The 19,147-nt window shown below is 43.5% G+C and overlaps 1 protein-coding gene across 2 annotated transcripts in view; it reads left to right on the top strand.

The window, feature by feature from the left end:
* The window catches only part of kif26ab (kinesin family member 26Ab), an 88,853-nt gene that overhangs the window by 17,769 nt on the left and 51,937 nt on the right, over nucleotides 1-19,147 (top strand). For both annotated transcript variants that reach the window (XM_088087342.1, XM_042500467.2), the window contains exon 3: nucleotides 18,402-18,878. In XM_088087342.1, coding sequence (XP_087943468.1) covers nucleotides 18,402-18,878 — 477 coding nt within the window. The remainder of the gene's footprint in view (nucleotides 1-18,401; nucleotides 18,879-19,147) is intronic.

Here is a 19,147-nt window from a genome sequence, read left to right as displayed (position 1 = left end):
CTTGTTGGGCCTCACTGTGCAGACCCCCAGCTAAGTGCTGCCCGTTTCCCATGCTGGGTGTGAGAACAAGCTTGCGAGAGTGTGTGGACAAGTGTGTGTGTATGTTTATTCATAGAAATGTCTACTAAACTTGATTAGATTTCCTTGGCATTTCACGTACATCAAGAGCAAATTTCAATTAGTTTTTTTCCCTGCATGCTGGCATTTTTGTCTGAAATTATCATCATTAATGTGGCGTGCTTTACATGCTCAACTGCTTCTCTCAGAAACATTTAAATCAACACGATGGATAGTAGCTGTTGTTTACTGCTCTAAATTTATGCATCAAACAAAAACATTGTTGGAATGCCTTTGAACGTGTCTGTGCAACAAGGAAATGCTTCCCTCCCTTGGTGAAGAGGAGGGAAGCTCTCGGGGAGCACACCTGTGTCTCTGGCCTTGGTGGATTCCTGCATAGCTTTGCTGTTCAGAGGAGGAGTGGACGCTACTGTTGTGCTCAGTCGTCTGACCCTTTGCTGTGTCCAGCTCACCTTCCCCCTCTCTGTCCTCCAAGAACAGCAACTCAGCAGCCAAAGCGTACAAAACCAGGGTCATTCTCTGCTAGTCCAGGCAGGGAGCTCACCGTAAAACTATTATGTGGTCAAACTTAAATGTGTTATTTACACATGGAATTTTACAGGTTGTGTCAGCTTTAGTTTGATGTTGCAGCAATGCGTTGGTGTAAAGAGGAGGCATTAGTCATACAAAACAGTGCAGACAATTTGGATTGAGGTGTTTAGATATTATTTATATGATCAATATCTTCAATGGTTCGGTGTGTAGGATTTAGGGGGATATACTGGCAGAAATTTAATATATAATATATTTTCTTTAGTGTCTAAACACCGTACAATGAGAGCTGTTGTTTTTTAATACTGTGGAATGAGTTGTTTATATCTACACACAGAGTGGGTCTTTGCCCACGGAGTCTGCCATGTTTTTACAGTAGCCCAGAATTGACAAACCAAACACTGGCTCTAAATACAGTTATTTGCGTTTTGGTGTCAGCCACCATAGTTAGCAGCCTCTCGGCAACGAGCCGAACAGCGTCCGAAAAACACAGTTTTTTTAAACTTCAGACTGTTTTTTTCAGTGTTTTTTCTGGTTTAAATCACAATATTTGATGTTATGGAGAGGAGCAGACCTCGGCAGAAAATTTGAGTGTCGGTGAAGCCCTCCTGAATGTCTGGATCTGAAGTTAGAAGAGAGAAAAGGTGAGCACAAATTAGCAGGTGCGAGGCTTGCGGGCCATCTCCCACAAGCCAAACAGCATCATAGAAATGCAGGTTTGTGACATGAAACTGCTTTGTACCGTGTTTTTATTGGTTTAAATCACCTGGTCCATTTGTTTTTGAGAGGAGGAGACCTACCTGGATAATTTGGAAAACCTTACTGAACAATGAACACTGAAGAAATCCTAACTTGGAGTTCTCGCTTGGCACATAGGAGAAATTTCAGATTGTTACAATCTATAATCCCCAATGCTAGTTGCAGCTAAATCCTACAGACTGCTCCTTTAATCAGTCTCTTCTTGTTGTTTTCATCCAGCTAGCAAACATTAATTCTAAGTTGTAAATGCTCAAATTTTGATTTCCTCTGTTACCATTTTATTCCTTTTCCCGTGCTGCTCCTGACCCCAAACACAAGTAAAAGCATTGTGCATATAATGTATTCAATTTTTATAAAACTGCCCCTCTGTCTGTGTGAGCACTTATCCACTGCTGTCACACGGTCATTACCACATCCATCTTATGAGATGTTAGTCTCCTCCTCCCTATTCTGTCCATCCACTGACCCCTAGGCCTCCCCTCATCCCACGCTGGGCATTTATGTCTCCATCTCTTTGTGAGTGAGAGGCTGTTTTGGCTGCCACGTCCAGTGGAGGGGTGAAACCAGGGCACACTTGAACTCCCACAGAAGCGGTCACTGGAGACCACATTTGAACTGGATTTGACCTGTCAGACTTTACCTGACTTGTGAGTTTCCATCTGTTTCATGCGCTTTGGACACATATACAACACACCGATCTGTGGTTGGTTTCATCAGAGGTTGGTTCCCATGCTGGAAGTGATTTCTGCTCGAGTTGTTAAGTTATAGAGGGCGCTGTAAAAGCCCTACAGTAGCCATTCAAAGTCATGGTGGCGCTGTTGGGATGGAGGCTCCTGCGGCAGCTGAACAATGCTTAATTAGCTCATAAACAAAGGCTGGTGGGGGATCAGAGAGGGCAATCAAAGTGTCCCGTTCCTTTGAGCTTCTCTCGCCATCAACAAAGCCTCTCTAATGGCCCCGTCACTCCACTTGTTGTGTCTCACCGCAGTGTGCTTCCTGACAACATAAAAGGCTCACATTCCAAAAAAGAGCCTCGGACAAGAGATGTACCCGTCCACACCTCCCCTCCCCACCCCACCCTTCCTCTTGCTGCTAGATATTGACATTGCTCCCCGGCTCACCTCCGCAGTGTATGTTTGGTTCCCCGTGGCGACCACCACTGCTTTCATCTCCCCTCTTTGAGCCTTGTGTCCGTGACTTTGGTGGTCTGTTTTATTGCGTTCCTTTGTGTGACGCTGTGCTGGCACGCTGCTGGGAGCCTGTGAGGAAGTGCTCGAACTGTGCCAGGTTCTGGAGAGGTTGTTCAAGCTTGGCATGAAGACAGGTGTGTGAGTGATGAGAATGTGTGCGCCTGTGCGTCATAATGGCTTGGTGTCCATGTTTGCACAAGACCATGAGTGTTATTTTTTGTATATTTGGACACGAGGCCCTCTAAAGAAAACAGACGTCCACAGCCACACGAGGACAGCCAGGCAGCAGGTCGGAGGCAATCTCTGCTTGTTTGTGTGACTATGTTATCATCTCCTGTTTCCTGTCAAAACAGGAAAAGACAGGGGCGAAAATGGAGGCTAGGAAAGTGCTGCCTTGATGTGTGTTGGCTGGAGGTCCAGCTCCGCCTGACAGTGACCCTCCCGGCCAGGAAAAACAGACCCGTTCAGGGCGTAACCCACAGCGGGATACTTCATGGCGTTATTTTTATCACTTTCACAAAGCACAGTGAGGGATGCTTTTCCCAGCTGTTGACACAGGTCTGGGTCATTTTTGTCTCCCAAAAACAGTGCAGCAGCAGCAGCAGCAGCAGCAGGCGGAGAAAGACAGGGGAGACGTCCCATCTGGCCGTGTCCCTTTGGCTGGCAGCCTTGCATGATTGTGGTCTCTGTTTAGGAAGGGAAATCCTTTTTGACATTTTGTTAATCATGAAAGCGAGACCCTCCTTTTCTTTGGATGATCCCTAGACCTCCATCACAATACCTTTTCCGTCAGGCTGGAGTTGTCATGTGATTTTATCCATCCATCACACATATTTGTTACTTCTTTACAGCAGGATGACACACACACACACGCATGCAATAGACCTGGTAAATGCTCTTTTATGAGGCATAACTGCAAGTACATTCCAGACAGCAGTCGCCTATCGGTGTGGTTCAGGCTGATGGCATGGCAGGTAAAAGCCCCGGCGTCTGCTGTGATACGGCTAAATAAGAAGGCAAGGACAGGCACGCTGCACAAACAGCTGATTAGCAAGTCAGCTAATTATTGACTGTTGAAAAATGATAACCATCTCCTGCTCGGCTCTGCTTACGGGAGTCACTGTGTAAAACTGAGAGTTGCTCTAGTGTGGAATTCCAAGAGTTTGAAGGCAGAGCTAACTTTAGCGTTTTATGGGGTCTCTAAAAAAGAAAGAGCTGCTTGCACAAGAATGCTTTTGTTAGACTGACCAGATTGCACCAAGCAGGCTTTTTTTGTTTTCCCAGCAGTTTGTGTTGAATGAATCACCACAACAACTTTTATTTATCCAAGAAGACCACTACCACTGCTTCAGTTGCCAAGTCTGACCTCATGGAGAGAAAGAGTTTTTTTGTTGTTGGTGTGTTTGATAAGTAACTGAACATGAGACCAGACAGGTAAACATTGGAGATAGCTCCTTCAGCACGTAGCAGCTAGAGCACCAGCAGTGATCTGCTCCTTTCTCTGTGACCCAGATTAAGATCCGGCGTGTGCTTGTTGACTGGGGTCGATGTCATCAGCAGGGAGGTCGAAGTTCATTTGTCTTTCTTGACAGACCTTCAGGTGGTGTTCCAGTGTTCTGGCAGGAGGCCACACCAACGCTGACCTCCATGAGTCGCGCAATTAGTTACCCTTTGACCCCTTAGTCCAGCAATCAAGCTCTGAGCTTGGACCGGGCATGCTTCTGCATCCCTAACCCTGCTTTACATATGATTGTGTGTGAGCGTGTGTGTGTGTGTGTGTGTTTGCAGCCAAAAAGGGCACAGATGTAGCAAGTGATTCAGTCTGACATGATGTAATAGCTTGGTGAAATTAACAAAATAAAGCGTTTGGAGCCGTGCATAAAAATTTATTCTCCCAACTTAATGATATATCTGGCTACTTTCCATTCTCCACTCATAAATATATAAAAGATCCATTAGTCTGCATCCATCTGCTGCAAACCCTACAGCTCTCCTATCCTTGAGTGAGTATTGTTATTTAACTGCTCTTAACTGTGTGTTTCTCATGCTCTTAAGTGCAGTGAAAGCGCATCACTCAGGGCTTATGCAGGCAGACAGACTTAGATGAATGCCATCATACCCTTGAGCCAAAAATATAAATCTCATGGCAGACTCAAGCTCTCCACTTTCACTTTGTTTGACATCTTCCATCCTTGTCTTGCGCGCCTCTGAACACGCAATTCAGCTACGAACCTGCAGCCTTCTTCCATGTCTCTCAGGATTGCGTGTTTCTCCATCAAGATGAATTCCTCAACTCTCGCTGAGCTTGGCTGTGTTGTGACATTTCATATGAGCCGGCAGAAAGAAAGCCCCTGAAGAATGTGAAGAGCACAATTCAAGACAGAACTCAACAAAGCTGCCAACAACTCCAAGGTTATCTCTTCATTTCGCGATGTGAAATGACAGCAGCAATGTCCTTGTCCGCCCATGTTGGCGTCCCTGTCATGAGAATAGAGATGGTTTTGTAACTCGTTCCCTGTTTCGTGTTTGGTTGTGCTGAGAAAAGGCTAGATTGGCAGTCTCCTACAGTAAGCTTGTGTCTCCTCAGACGGTGATTTGTCAGACCTCTTATCATGTAGAGACTCGTTCAAACAGGTGGATGAGTTACAAAGCCTTCACAAATTGGTGCACTTTCTTCAGTGTCTGCTGGAATGAGCAGGACTCCTACTAGTCTTTTTGAGCCACGCTAGCAGCATGACTCTACGGACGGCACTGTCGGTCTTACTGTTTGTCCCTTGGTGGATCTGTCAGTCCATCAATTTGGTCAAGATTTAAATATTTCAAAAGCTGTTAGATGGAAATGTGTGCAGATATTCATAGTTTCCTTTTGATAAATCATTATGACTTTGGTGATGCTTTTTCCTGTAGCAACCCCAGCAGGTCAAAATTTCAAAGTGTCAAATACTTTAGTTTATGACCAAATATCTGCAAAAATGATCAGATTCTCATTAGCCTCAGGTGTCTTTTGGGCTAAATTTGTAGCAAAGGATAGTATGCTAACATGCTAAACTAAGATGGTAAACATTCTAAACAATAACATTGGCATGCTAATATTGTCAGTGTGAACATGCCAGCAAACCGATGTTAGCATTTAGCTGAAAAGTGACTGTAAGTGAGCGTCTAGCTATAGCCTCTCATAGCTGCTAGCATGGCTGTATGCTCTAAGGGTTCGGGCATACTCTCCACAATAAATGTCTGCGGTTCCGTTCATGCACAATTTACTTGTCAAGTCACAACAGCAAGAAAAGCTTCAGAGTTTGTTGTTTTCAACGCCATTTCACTGTCTTTGTAATCCTTAAAAGACAAATTATATGAATGTAGGTGATGGCGGATGTCACAAACATCTCTTCAAAACCAGTAGTGGCCAAACCATAGAATTACATCCTCTGTGCCTGCCACATGATGCCACTGGACCCAAAACGACTTTTTCCAAAACAACTTAAACTGGGAAAGAGATGTCTGTATGCATACATTTTTTTGAGCACTACAACCACCGTGAGATGACTATCTTGATTTGATCCATTTGGAAAGTCTAGAGAAGAGCCTATTTTTCTTTATTGCAACCTAAAACTAAAACTAAAAATGTTAAAAGTAAAAAGTAAATATTATTAGGGGAAAAAAATCTGTCTCAGCTCCGCCAGTCCTCACCAAGTCATTTGAATATTAAGTAGAAGTTGCTTTTTGTCGCAGGCCATAAGGCCATATGCAGGATGCTATTGTTCCTTAAAGACAAAGTAGCAAAATGTGCGAGTGAAAACATTTTGATAAGCTAAGCGGTTTCTAGGATGGTGAATGGAAATCCTTCAGACTCAGCGAGTGGATTAGCGTGTGCTATTCTCCACCGAGATCGTTCAGCCTACTTCCTTATCTCGCTGATGTTCAATTGAATGTGTCTAGACATCTCAATTAGCAAGGAAAAAAAAAACAAAAAACAGATAATGGTTAGTGCTTATCTCAGTGTGTTCTTTCTACCAGTCCTCTTACCAGCCTTAAACAACTAGTTTTCATAAACAGACAACAGTTTTCCATTAATACAGCCCTTCCTGTCTGAAAGCCCTGGGCTGATGTTTAAATTTCTATTATTAGTGATAATTGTGTTCTCTGAGAAGTCATTGGCATGGTAATGACATCTTTCATGATAAATTAGCATTCCCCCCTCTCGCTGCCTTACCTACACTAGACTGTTGCACCAGACTGATTCTGCAGCTCGCAACTCTGCCGCTCCATTGTTCTCCCGACACGCAGCAGCTTTGTGAGACACAAAGCATGTCACTCTCGGAGATAATGCTCTGCACGGTGGGAGTGGATGGGATAGGGATGCTCAGCACAGCTCACCTTGGCTCAGGATGATTTGTGCTTTGCTGTATGAACACGGTTAAGTAGCCAAAATGGGGTACTAACCTTTAGCTCGCTCTATAGTCCCCGAAGCTTTGTGTTGCTAATCAGTTGCCCTGTTGCACACATATCCGCACCGGCACATGGGACGATAAGTGAAAATTGAGATATCTGCCAAATAAAAAAGTGCCACGCTCAACAATAACCACTTGCAGGGCCTCATTATGTGGCTTCCCCTCGCAGACTGAATCTATAGAGTCACTCCATGTGTAGTGAGAGAGAGTGGGAGGGAGGCTGAAACTCCAGCAGCAACAGAAAACTTGAATATTTATTCATATGGCAGCTTGCCAGAATAATTACCGTTCCGTTCATTCGGAGAGAGAGTGGAGAGAATAATTGTCGTCGGATACTCAACATTTCACCTTGTCATCACTTTCATACCGCTCTCTTTCATGACTTGGAATATACATTTTCGCAAAAGATGCCTCAGCTGAAATATTGCAATAACCATATAACATGAGGCTTCTTCTAGATCCATATGTGCATGTGCTGCTCGGCATGACAAAGTGTTTAAATGTTGATCTAAAAATGATTTATTCCTATCATGTTGCTGATGTGTAGACTGAGATTCTTTCCATTATGGGACGTGGAGGATGGTGATGAAGATATGCAATTACTTCTGTTTGAGCATGAGTAACTCGCTTTGCATTTTCCTTTGATAATTAACCATTTGTGCGCACGCATGTGGTAAAAGGAGTCCTGCAGTGGAGATTAGTTGCCATAAGCTTTAGCGGCAGTTTGTTTTCACTGTAAACTGCAGGGAACAGGGAGTATTCTGATTCCCAGTCCAAATGAAAAAGCCATCCCGTAGAACAAACCGCAGTGAATGCAGCTCTCTTGGTGCGACAGTTCAGACAGAGAAGATGCAGGTGGCCGCCATCCCTGTGTATAGCCCGAATAGGGGTTTTAATTCAAGTGAAGTAGTGGTTTGGGCTGTTGGAGGGAACTATTGTATCAGGATCCTCTATTCTGCAGTGAGTGTTGTAGAGTGGGCTCTTGGACAGAAATAGATCTCTCAACGAGCTACAGTGGATGGATACCGAATACTGTTTCAATTTCACGCTACACACTAATCAGGACTTTGCAGATGTATGGAACAGTGGTGAAATTTTGATTCTGACCTTAAATGCTTAAAATGCAAGTGGTCACATGATTTTACTCATGCATATTCTTGCAAAATAATCGGAGAAGGAGGATATTCTTCTCTCCCTGTGAAATACAATCGAGTATCTGCTTTGCTGAATTTATATGTATTGTGATTTTTAAGTGTTGCAATTTGCTATTATGATTCATTGCAATTTGTATTTACTTACTCAACACTAGACTATGGGAAAAACTTAAATCATACACTTCTAGGGACTGTATGTCATGAGGCATATTTCCAAAAACTGACATGACCGACTGCCATCTCATGTCAGTCAGTCTGTCTGACTGGTAAATCAAATAACAACTGTTTTTATGGTCTATTTTAAACTTTTTATATAAAAGGTGCTATATTGAATTAACTTCACCTCAGGGTTTTCCACACATTCATTTATTTGTGGTGGGCCACCATGATCAAGACATCTGCTGCAACATATTGGTTTTATATTTTTGGAGTTGGGCTGTTCATGAGGAGCTCTAATGGAATATATATACCCTTTTGCAAAGCATTGCACCTTAATTTGGGCACAGAGTGAGCAATAGAAAGCAGTGAAAGTGAAACTTGACCATTCATGAAATGAATTTTAAAAAAAGTAAAGTTAAACTATTTAGCTGTCCCTGCAGTGCTTCCCAAATACTGATTTATTTGCCATAATTTGCCAGTTTGTGCTGGGCTCGCTGAATTCAAGTTGCTGTTTGAGCAGCTGAAGGTTTATGTCCTCGGACTTCCATTATTGTGTGCTTTCCGGATTTGGCTTTGTATTTCTTGAACAAGGAGATGACGTCATTGTTGATTGCTAAAATAAAAGTGGCAACTTCCTGCCACCTCTCCATTAAGTTATCGATTCAGGAATTTAAAAAAAATCATGAAAAGAGAAATCACAAAACTTAAGTGAATCCGTTTTTCCCTCCACCCAAACAAAATAGCAGATTCAAATGAGAGGACCAAACACTAATCTCTGCTTTTCATTAGCCATGCGCTCTGAGAATGTGCCAGATGATTTTTAACCCTCCTCTCTCATTTCAACCTCCATCCCCTCACCCCACCTTTCCTCCCCCCTTCTGCCCTTGCTTTCACCTGCAGTTTACAGCAACACCTGGCTCCTGCCTCTCCAGCTTGCCTGTTGAATTTTTCATTATGTACTCATTCTGGTTCATTTCCACAGCCGAGCCAGGCTGGGCATAAGAGCGAAACTACCTTGAGAGTGTCTCTGAGCCAAAAATCAGCCATTCTAATTAGAGGTGCACAATCGTTGGTGGAAGCGTACATAAATACAATCCACTACGTCCCTGGTGAGGACAGCATAGCAAGCAGCCCTGCTGCTCTGACGTGCTCCACAGCAGCAATGGGCAGGGATGTGGAAAATATTCCAGGTGAAAAAAAGTTTATCTGGTGATGCAGCTGAACATTCATTTTTTTCACTAATGAGAAAACTTTGGAGGGATAGTTTATGATGTCGTCTCTGTGCCAGCACTGTTACATCTGTGAAACCAGTTTCTTATTGAGTTTCTGGCGGTTTGCTGGTGAGTCTAGGCTGGACCTTCCAGCAGCCTGACCCCGGCCAAAGCTGATGAAAGCCTGACTGATTCGGGGTCTGAAACATTGAGGGCCGCCTCGGATCCGCAGAGGAGAGAGAGATGTTGGAGAGAGGGGAGAAGGAGAATGAAGTCTGTCCAAACAGTCTGAAAGAGGCTTGTTTTCTTTATGTGCGTGAGCGAACAGGAAAAGGTAATTAACTGACCAAGTGGTGAAAGGCAGGAGTGATGGATGGGTGTGGTGTAAAGAGACAGCCACACAAGGGGAGACACACACTCACACACACACACACATAGACACACAACCCGCACGTGCACATGTGCATGTGTTTCACCCACTTCTCCCTCTCGCGTAGAAGCCAGGTAAAGCGAACCTTTAATGTAATTACGTTTTTATAAAAACATGTGCGAGTCTCATTCGGCCTTCAGTAAGAGAAGCTACTCACACCCTGATAAATGGGTCGACCATATGGAGTGGTGACACATCATTAAGTGAGGTCATTAATGGTTGCAGGGTGGTTTGGCAAAGACTCATGAGTGATTACATCTGACTCTATCTATGTTTAACCCGAGGGTCAGCTGGATCTATGGCCTTTTTCATATTTGATGGACAGCGACATCTGTTTTTATAGATGACAGGAGAAGCTGGAGGCTGAACAACGTGTCGCATTATAGTCCAAGTAAGCCTAAAACAAAGCGACATGCCACCAGATCTTATAAAGACAAAAAAAGAGCACTATCTTGTAGTAAATCTTGTGTGCTTGTTTCAATGGCTCGACCCTGTAATCGTTCATCAGAGGATGTGTCACTGTGATATTCTGGACAGGTGGGGCTATCATGTGTTGAAAGTGTCACTAAGGGGTAAAGCCTATTTGCATTTTCTGTCAGCCGTTCACTGACAGTTAAAGGGAGGAAAGGGCTAAATCACACAGGGCAGACAGACTGACGTCTCCTCATGAACAGATGCTTGATGCAGGGACACTCGGCTGGTCATTTAAGGGAATACTGATGCAGGAATCTGATGCACATCTCTAAACAAGGTAATCGTCTGTTTGCTTTAAAAACGGGAACATTTGTTCATTGTAATGTGTTGTTGACTTTGTCAGTAAACGGTTTGTCTTTAAGATAGTTGCAGATTCTGGTTATGTGATCTTATCTCTCTGAGAAAAATGTACTATTGCAAAGTCAGAAGTGGAAAGGTTTAATACTGAGTATTCAGTGTGCCTCGATTGGTGCTCGTTTTTTTTGTGTTTCACCTTTATTCAAAGGTATACTATGAAGTTGTGTTCTATTTGTAATTATGTAAGTTTTGGAAACATAACTTAACATTAATAGTTGTAATTTACTAACCTTTATCAAGGCAATCGGTTCCCTAGATTTTGTTATGTAAAATCAAGTTGTCAAGTTTACAGTAATTTGGATTTGGAAATCTTGAAAAGTTTGTAACGGGATCAAGGTGATCAATCAAATGATGCTTTGAAAAATTTGATCCAGATTCTTTCTTTTTTTGAACAGCTGATCACTACGTTTTTATAAAGTTCTGACTTGACATGAGTGCCGTGGGGATACATGGCCATAAACATCCCAAACACAGAAAATAAGACAAAAACAATAAAATCCAGGCAGAGGACTTAGCCTCTGCAGAAAAATACACCACCACACACTTCTAGTGCTCACAAATGATGATTGAGAGGAATTGACTTCTGTATGAGTTGATACATTGTTTTGTAGAAAAATCCTGCAGTGTACCTTTAAACATAAGGTGTTTTTCTTTACAAAAAGTTTAGTGAAACAGGAGCAGTAAGAGATCGGCCTCCGACAAGTGAGTGCAGAATCCATTTTGCAATCCTATCTCCCACAGAGGCTTAAATTCAGATAATGCGATTAGAGTCTAAATGCAGTCTGATTTAGACAAAAGCCAAATTTCACAATAGAAATGCAGAGATATTTCATCATTTGATGGAATCTCATTGTGCTCCAATAAAGTCCCCACAGATTGTCAGAAAAATGAAGCAGTTTTTCACAGGAGGAGTGAATTCATTACCACATAGCTGTGTGCTTTTTGTCTGAGGCGGTATTATCAGGCAGGTAATGACAGTGTTGCTGCAGATACTGCCGCTTTGTTTGGGGAAAGTCTTATTACAGGTTTGTTTAATCTTGTCAAGTCAGCAAACAGGAGGCAAACATCTGTTTCGTGTGATTTGGTGAGCCTTCCCATTTTGTGCTCTACCACAGGCATTCCCACAGAGTTAAATAGCATGCTAGTGTGACATCCTGAGTCATTGTCTTCTCTGCCTCCGAGCAGGCAGTGGTTAAATTTAATGGTCTGTATCCCAGATCTGCTGCTGCACTAAAAGTGCTACCTGATATCTAATCAGATTCACCGGCCTTCCAGCTCCGTGCTCCTTCAGGGGATCCGAGTCGGGTCGGCCGGCTTGAAAGTGGAGGTGGTGGGAATGGTTGAGAAGGAGCAGGGGGCAGCGGGATTACACTGTTGGATGTGTTGCTTTTATCCTGGGAATGTAATCTGCCTTAATGCCCTGCGCTCACCCGGGGCAAGGCCAGCAGCTGTGCTCGTTTTTCTCCTGACTTTGGCTGTCAGGGTGAGCCGGGCTACCTGTGGGAAAGCAGGCCGGCTGGAAGCTCTCGTCCTCATCCCGGGATCTGGACTGGGCTCCTGCAGGTTTATTGGGGGGCCAATCCCTTTGAGACATGAGGACATGGTGTGTTTGGTTAGGGTCAACACTGTCTCAGGCCGAGTAAACAGAGATCGGCTCGGTCGCGTCCACACAGAGGAGGAAGTTGAAAGGCATTAAATTTGGCAAGCTGCTGTGTATGTGGTCCTGACTTTACAAGAAACGTGGTCATAGGAAGTGCTGAAGAACTGTAATGTGTAAACAGGACTGGTGCTGGTGAGAACAAAGTTTCATGAGGACAGATATAAAGCAGCGTGGTGTGCTGACTCCTTCGGAGGAATGTTTCCATGCTGGTGGAATAATAACAGAGAAACCTGGAAGGGGAAGGAAGGAAAGGAAGACTGAGCAGTTTGATCATTAAGTCAACTTTCATTCAAGGAATAGTGACTGGACTGATTTTGGGTGAATTGCACTATAACTGATGTTAGAAATAAGAAAGTAAATCACATTCAGACAGAATGCTGCCAACTTTAAAACAGATTTGAGCTGCAGGCTCCAGTGTGTCAGAACTTTTCACTTCATTCTTTTTTTCTCATCGCAGATGCACATTGATACAATTTTGCTTCATTTCTCTTTCTGCCACTGCGGCGGTGGGTCACAGGGAGCTTTTATGTCTGGGAAATATCTGTTGGGCTCAACTGGAATAGAAAATATGGTTTCCCAGGGTATTTTACTTTCAATGGAGCGTGCCTAAAAGTCTCTCTGCTAGCAAGGAGCCTCATGCATTTCAAATCACTCTGACCTTCACTTGATTTGAGTCAGCTTGCTGCATCTGGCCTGACGCTCCACATCAGAGCTACATCAGATGCTGAATGTGGAAAGAGTCAGGAGGCGGTTTCACTTTGGCTGGTTAGAGGAAAAGGTGTACTGACGAGACGAGGACGAATCCTACATGTGACTTCCGTTAGCACCTTAAGGAGGCATGGGAGGGAAATCATGCGCATCTTTCCCTCTGTCGCCTCATCCATACTGTAAGTGGTTACGGAGGGGCTTGTTTCCATCAGCCTCTGGGCACGGGCTGTCTGTGATGACACTCTCCATCAGCCCAGAGAGGCAGTCACTTAGTCGGGTGGTGCTCTCTCTCTCTCCTGCTGCTGGTTTTCATCACAGTTAGTGTGAGGGACAGAGAAAAACTTGGGTCTCTAAGGGCATCTCATTCCAAAGGGAGGGCTTTCTCTCCCCAGCGTGCTTGGCACACCTCCTTTCCATAATAAGGCCATAGCATCTGACTGCATTTGTCCCCAGAGTTTAATAAAGATCAGCGCTGACAGGCAGTAAACCAACACAACCACCCACAAGCCTCCAGGCAAGGGCCACAACCCCGGCCCACCTCCTCCCACCTCTCTCTGTCCTCTTATCCTCGCTCGTGCAGTTCGACTCTCTCCATGGATAAAACCTCGGGCTGAAAACCAAAACCGTCTCCCACTTGTGCAGAACAATGGCCGCGGAGACACAGCCCTGAAGTATCTCCATGCCTCTCGGGAGCCACTTTGAACATTTGGTTTGTGTTGATGCCTTGCATTACATACTTCTCCTCAGTGGCACTGCTCTTCACACCCACTTGCACCTGTCAGTAATAGATCATATGGATGATAAAAGAAACAATATGCTTCGTGTTTTCCACTTTATGCTTATGCACAAGCTCTCAAGCAGTTGGCGTAAACATGAGAGTAAACTGTTAAAGCTTGCAACTACACAGAGAATTTTCAACAAGGTTTATTGTGTCATATTTACGTATATTTTTAATCTACATTCTCTGGACAATGTGTGGAATATCTACCCATCTTAAAGGGATAGTTCAGATTTTTGAAGTGTGTTTGTATGGGGTACTTAACCATAGACAATATATTGCAAACAGTTTGTTGGCACGCTACCAGTTTGGAGAAATAAGCGGGAGTCCGACATGGAAGCCAAGCGATCTGCTGCTGCGGATGAATTTGCCAAGAAAACTTATTTTAGCCACCAATAAAAAGCCCTTTGAAGCCAGACGTCATTGAGAAAAATAGTGATTTAACATCGCTGAACACAGGAGCTGCTGCTTTACCTCCACCTCAGTTATTTAATTTGTGTTATTTAACTGTGTGACTTTGGTGTTTTAAAGGGTTAGTTTGGATACATCAGAGTCACATAAGTCACACAGCTTAATTTCCAAGTTGGAAATCACTGTCAGACATTAAGGTAAAGCAATCAAAATACTCCCAATATAGCATACACTTGAAATGATATTGACTTTTTGCGTGGGACCTTTTTTAGGTTGATAAAATACATTTCGTTGCTGACCCTGTCCCCAGCAGTAGAATGCTTATTTTAAAATTATTTTGGGAGGTTTCCATTTATGTTGACAGGACAGATATAAGTATGAAAGGGGGAGAAAGAACAACACACAGCAACACCGTGGCTGCTGTGGCCAGGACACAGGCCCTTAAACAGGTGAGCTACTGGGGGCCCCTGCAATTTTTTTCAAGTGGTTATAATGAGTTTTGTTGTTGATGCGGCAATATTTTGTGTTGGTCTCCTGCCTGCTTCTCTAAATTGGGGGAGTGCTGACTGCCATCTACTGTATGTAATATGCTGATTATAGATAAGTACCCTATAGAACCCCATTTCAAAGAAAAATTAGACCTATTCCTTTAATTTTTGACATCCTGTCCTCCATCTCTCTTATCAAGATGGATTCTGTGGCCTTCAGTTTTTATCACACCCACATCATTCTCCTCCGCATCCTTCAACGTCATCATCATCATCAACGCCATCAACCTCATAATCCGTGTGGCCCTGACCCTTTACTCACTCCACCGGGCATAAAGCTCCGCGACAGCTTTACAGGAGAAGCCCGCTCTCTAACCTCCAGAATGCTAACTGAATAGCAGATGGGCTCAGCTTTGTGTGTCTTTTTATTAGCTCCCCTAAATCAACACTTAACAATGCACAGAGAGAGAGAGAGAGAGAGAGAAATTGATTTCTTCCATCTATCAGTGCCCTGAGGTGGGTAAAGGGGTGGTGGTCGGAGGGTAAAGGGTGAGGGGGTGATGGAAGGGCGGAGTTGACTGGTTATGACTTTGCTTCAATTTCCTGTCTAGGACGCATGTACATGAAGCCAGACTAGACTGTGAAATAGCAGCCGGTGGTGTTTTGTCATAGACTCTTTCATCTTATTTAACTGTCCTGTTTCGTGCACAAAAATCCAGTCTGAGCGTACCAGTAGATCGTTCATGTGCCAGATTTTTTTTCTTTTATAAGCTTCTTACATTTAAATCCATACCTCACTATAGCATCAACATTCACTTGATATCACACTGCACTTGATCTACCATCAGCCGGCCATCAGCTCATGTTTCGCTCTGAGATTTATGGGATTTTCTACATCCTGAGTGTATTTCTCTGCTGTGCTCGCATCCTGAGCGTGCCTGCTCACATGTAAAGTAAGAAGCCAATATAGTAAATCGTTAACCAGAAGCAGTCCAACATCTGCAACCCAGTTACAGTCCTATGCATGATTGTCCTTTAACCCTTTGAAACCTAAACAAATTGGTTTAATTTCTTTCAAATACATGAGGGGAAAAGGCTATGAGCAACTTTGTAGAAAATGTCCCACAAATTGCAAAAATGCCCTTAAAATCAAGTGTGGGGGGGGGGGGGTCTATAAAACTATTCATAATTATTGTAATTATATTTTTTTTAAAGTATGTTACAGAAAAAAAACTAATGTTTTTTTTTTTTCAATTGTCAGCACTTTTTTTTTTTAAAATTCCTTCTTTTTTGTTATTTTCAGGTAATTTTCTTGTACCTTGTTATGTTACCTAATTTCTTGCTCATTCCTCTCCTCCTGCATTCTCCTTATGTTTTTGAAAGAAATACAATTAAAATGCTTAGATTTCAAAGGGTTAAGTACAGATAAAAGATATAGAGATTTGCTTCGCTGTCATTGGGGATAATTAGTGGATTTATGTCCATTTTTGAGAATAAGAGAAATATACAGATGATACATTTCCATTTTCTGTAAGGCTGTTGGAAGGATGCTTGATCATAATTCTGTGTGTGTTTGCAGAGAAAGGTCATCTAAAAGTCTTTGTATTGAGCTGCTTTCATGGGGTGGAGATTTAGAGTCCCTCAGCTTGCCTCTTTGGTCTCTAGGTCTATTGGGTTAGCTATATTAAGTGGCACTGCATTAGGGCAGAGGATTGCTGTTTCCCCGCTGCTTCACTCCTCCTGATCACCTCGGAGGTTCCACGGAGCAAAGGCCTCATAAACATTTATGTATGGGCTGTGAGCTCCTGTCTTAGGGCACGACTCCACTGGGCAGAAGCCCACTGGCCCTTTATGCCTCTTAAGAGACCGTGTTGTCTGTGTGAGTGTTTGTGTGTGAGTGTTTGTTTCCCTAAAACACAGAGAAAGTTATGTTCCACTCCTGCATAGGATTTAAATAGTTCACTGATCACTCTGTGTGCCTCCAGCTTTATGGAGGAGGTAGTTATTTTCACATTTGGTGGCTTATCATATGTTTTCATGCTGGGACACTTATCATATGTAAATTGTATGGCTTTAGGCTCTAGAGTCCCCTCAGCTGTTGTTTTCCTTTGTCGTTCCTCACAAGCAGAGACGGACACCCTAGGGAGTCCTCTTAGAGACGAAGCGAAAGGACAAAACACCACTGGACACCGTCAGTAAAAGCAGTAATATGTCGGAAACTGCTCGGCCGTCTTATTTCTAAAGCTTCGCAAATAGAAGACACATTCCACTTTTTTTTTTTTGATAGGAATGTCTCTGTGGGATCTTTAATCCTCCAGAGCATTATTTCAGAGTTGTCTCCTCACGTTTGGATTTTTCGGTCTTAGCCTCCCAGCATGGGTAATGAGCACACGCCTGGTGAACCTGATCAGAAGTCTTAAATTGCATGCAGGCGAGGCATCTCAGTCTAAACAAACAAACATCCCCAAAAAGAGGAAGTGGTGAAAGAAGGGGTGTGAGGGTCCCAGAGGGCAGCCAGGGACCACACTGCTAGCAGACCACTGACGTGCCTGGAAAATGTGAACAACACACAGGAAATCCTTTCAAAAGAACAGATAATAAGATATATAGTGGATATCAACTTCCTTCATGTTTATTGTGTTAAAGGGCCAGTGTGTAGGATTTAGAAATGGAATATAATATAATATAATATGTATGTTTTCTTTAGTGTATAACCACCTGAAAATAAGAATAGTTTTGTCCTCCCTACCTTACAATAAGCTGTTAACATCTACATAGGGGATCCCTAGTTTATGGAGATTGACATGTCGCACTGCCATGTTTCTACTGAAGCCCAGAATGGACGAACCAAACATTGGCTCCAGATATGGCCATTTGCGTTTTTGTGTCGGTCACTGTAGTAAGAGGTTTAACTGCAATGAGCAGCACCAGTTACACTGCTTGTAAAGTGAAAGTACTTTCTTGAGTGTTTCTAGTGGTTGAAATCGCCCAATCTGTTTGTTTTGGAAAAGAAGAGAATCCAGCTTTCAGTCTAAATCTCCTGAATGTCTGAATTTTAATTTATCAAGAAAAAAGGTGAGTTAACATTAGGATGCATTGGACTAGCAGCCTGCAGCATCATGCCAGAGTGCTGCAGAAATAGATGGATTTTACAACTAAAATACCAGGTCTGTTTGTTTTGAAAAGGAAGAGACCTCTTTAGATTGAAAAAAAAAACCAAAAAAAAACCAACTCAACAATGTCTGGATCAGAGACAGGTGAGCACATATTAAGTTAGGAAAGAAAAGGGGTGAGCATGTTGTAGACTAGCAGCTGATCCCTGTGATGCTAAAAAAAAAAACAAAAAACATGTGAAACCGCTTTATTCAGTGTTTGTGGTGGTTTTGGTTACCTGTTTGTTTTGGAGAGTGAGAGACCTCTTGAAGATCAGTTGTCTCCCGATAAGCAAAGCTGGGAGAAGTTTTAGCTGGTTGGAATCTACGATACGCTTATAGACACTACCAAAACCACCTAAATTTTACACACTTCACCTTTTAAGTCCCACTCTTTTGTGTTTTCTCTGAAGGACCCTGGATATGCAACCTTCCTGTTCGAGCAGCTCCAAACACCTGGGATCCATGACGCTGGTGTCAGCTGCTGTCAGGTGTGCTCCACACCTCTCCACCAACTGAGGCAGGAGGCCCTCCAGACGCTCAACGCTCCCATCCTCGCCCTCAGCTCAGACATGGCGGCCCTGCCCACTACATCCTTTCTACCACAGCCTGCGCGATTCACTGTGTCGTCCTCTAGTGTCCATGCAAAACAACTGTCCAAAGGCCAACCAGCTGCCCACTCTGTCCTGCCCTTGGGGGAGCGGCACAGGGTACCAGGCTGGTCTCAGAGTCCCGCTGTCACTTCAGGACCAAAGACGAGTGTGCAGGTGACACTGGCAGGAGGACAGATCAGTGGATCCGTGAGCTCCGTCACCATTCAGGCTCAGCAGTACCTCGAGGGCATGTGGAGCATCTCCAGGGTCAACAACTTCATGCCTCAGCCTCAACCAGTATGTCTTTCATGTCTCCTTTTTCAACTTCATGACATTTCATGCATTTACAGCCATTTGAAGCTACTTCAGAGCAATGCAATAGAACAAGCTTAAATTCCCGAAGCGTCAAATAGCAGACAATAATTGGGAATGTAAAGGTCTAACTACTTGAGTGCTCTTTTGTGTTTTTGGGGCCATAAAGGTCCAGACATACCAAACCAACATCAAAGAATTTTCTGTCACCTCACTTTCTCTGTTTCATGACCAAAAAATTGCGCTTGAACATG

Source organism: Plectropomus leopardus, chromosome 14 (genome assembly GCF_026936395.1).
Source record: "Plectropomus leopardus strain MGB_pleo_1.0 chromosome 14, ASM2693639v1, whole genome shotgun sequence".
Lineage (NCBI taxonomy): Eukaryota > Metazoa > Chordata > Actinopteri > Perciformes > Serranidae > Plectropomus > Plectropomus leopardus.
Note: the sequence above shows the minus strand (reverse complement) of the source record. Positions and strands in the feature narration are given on the sequence as shown.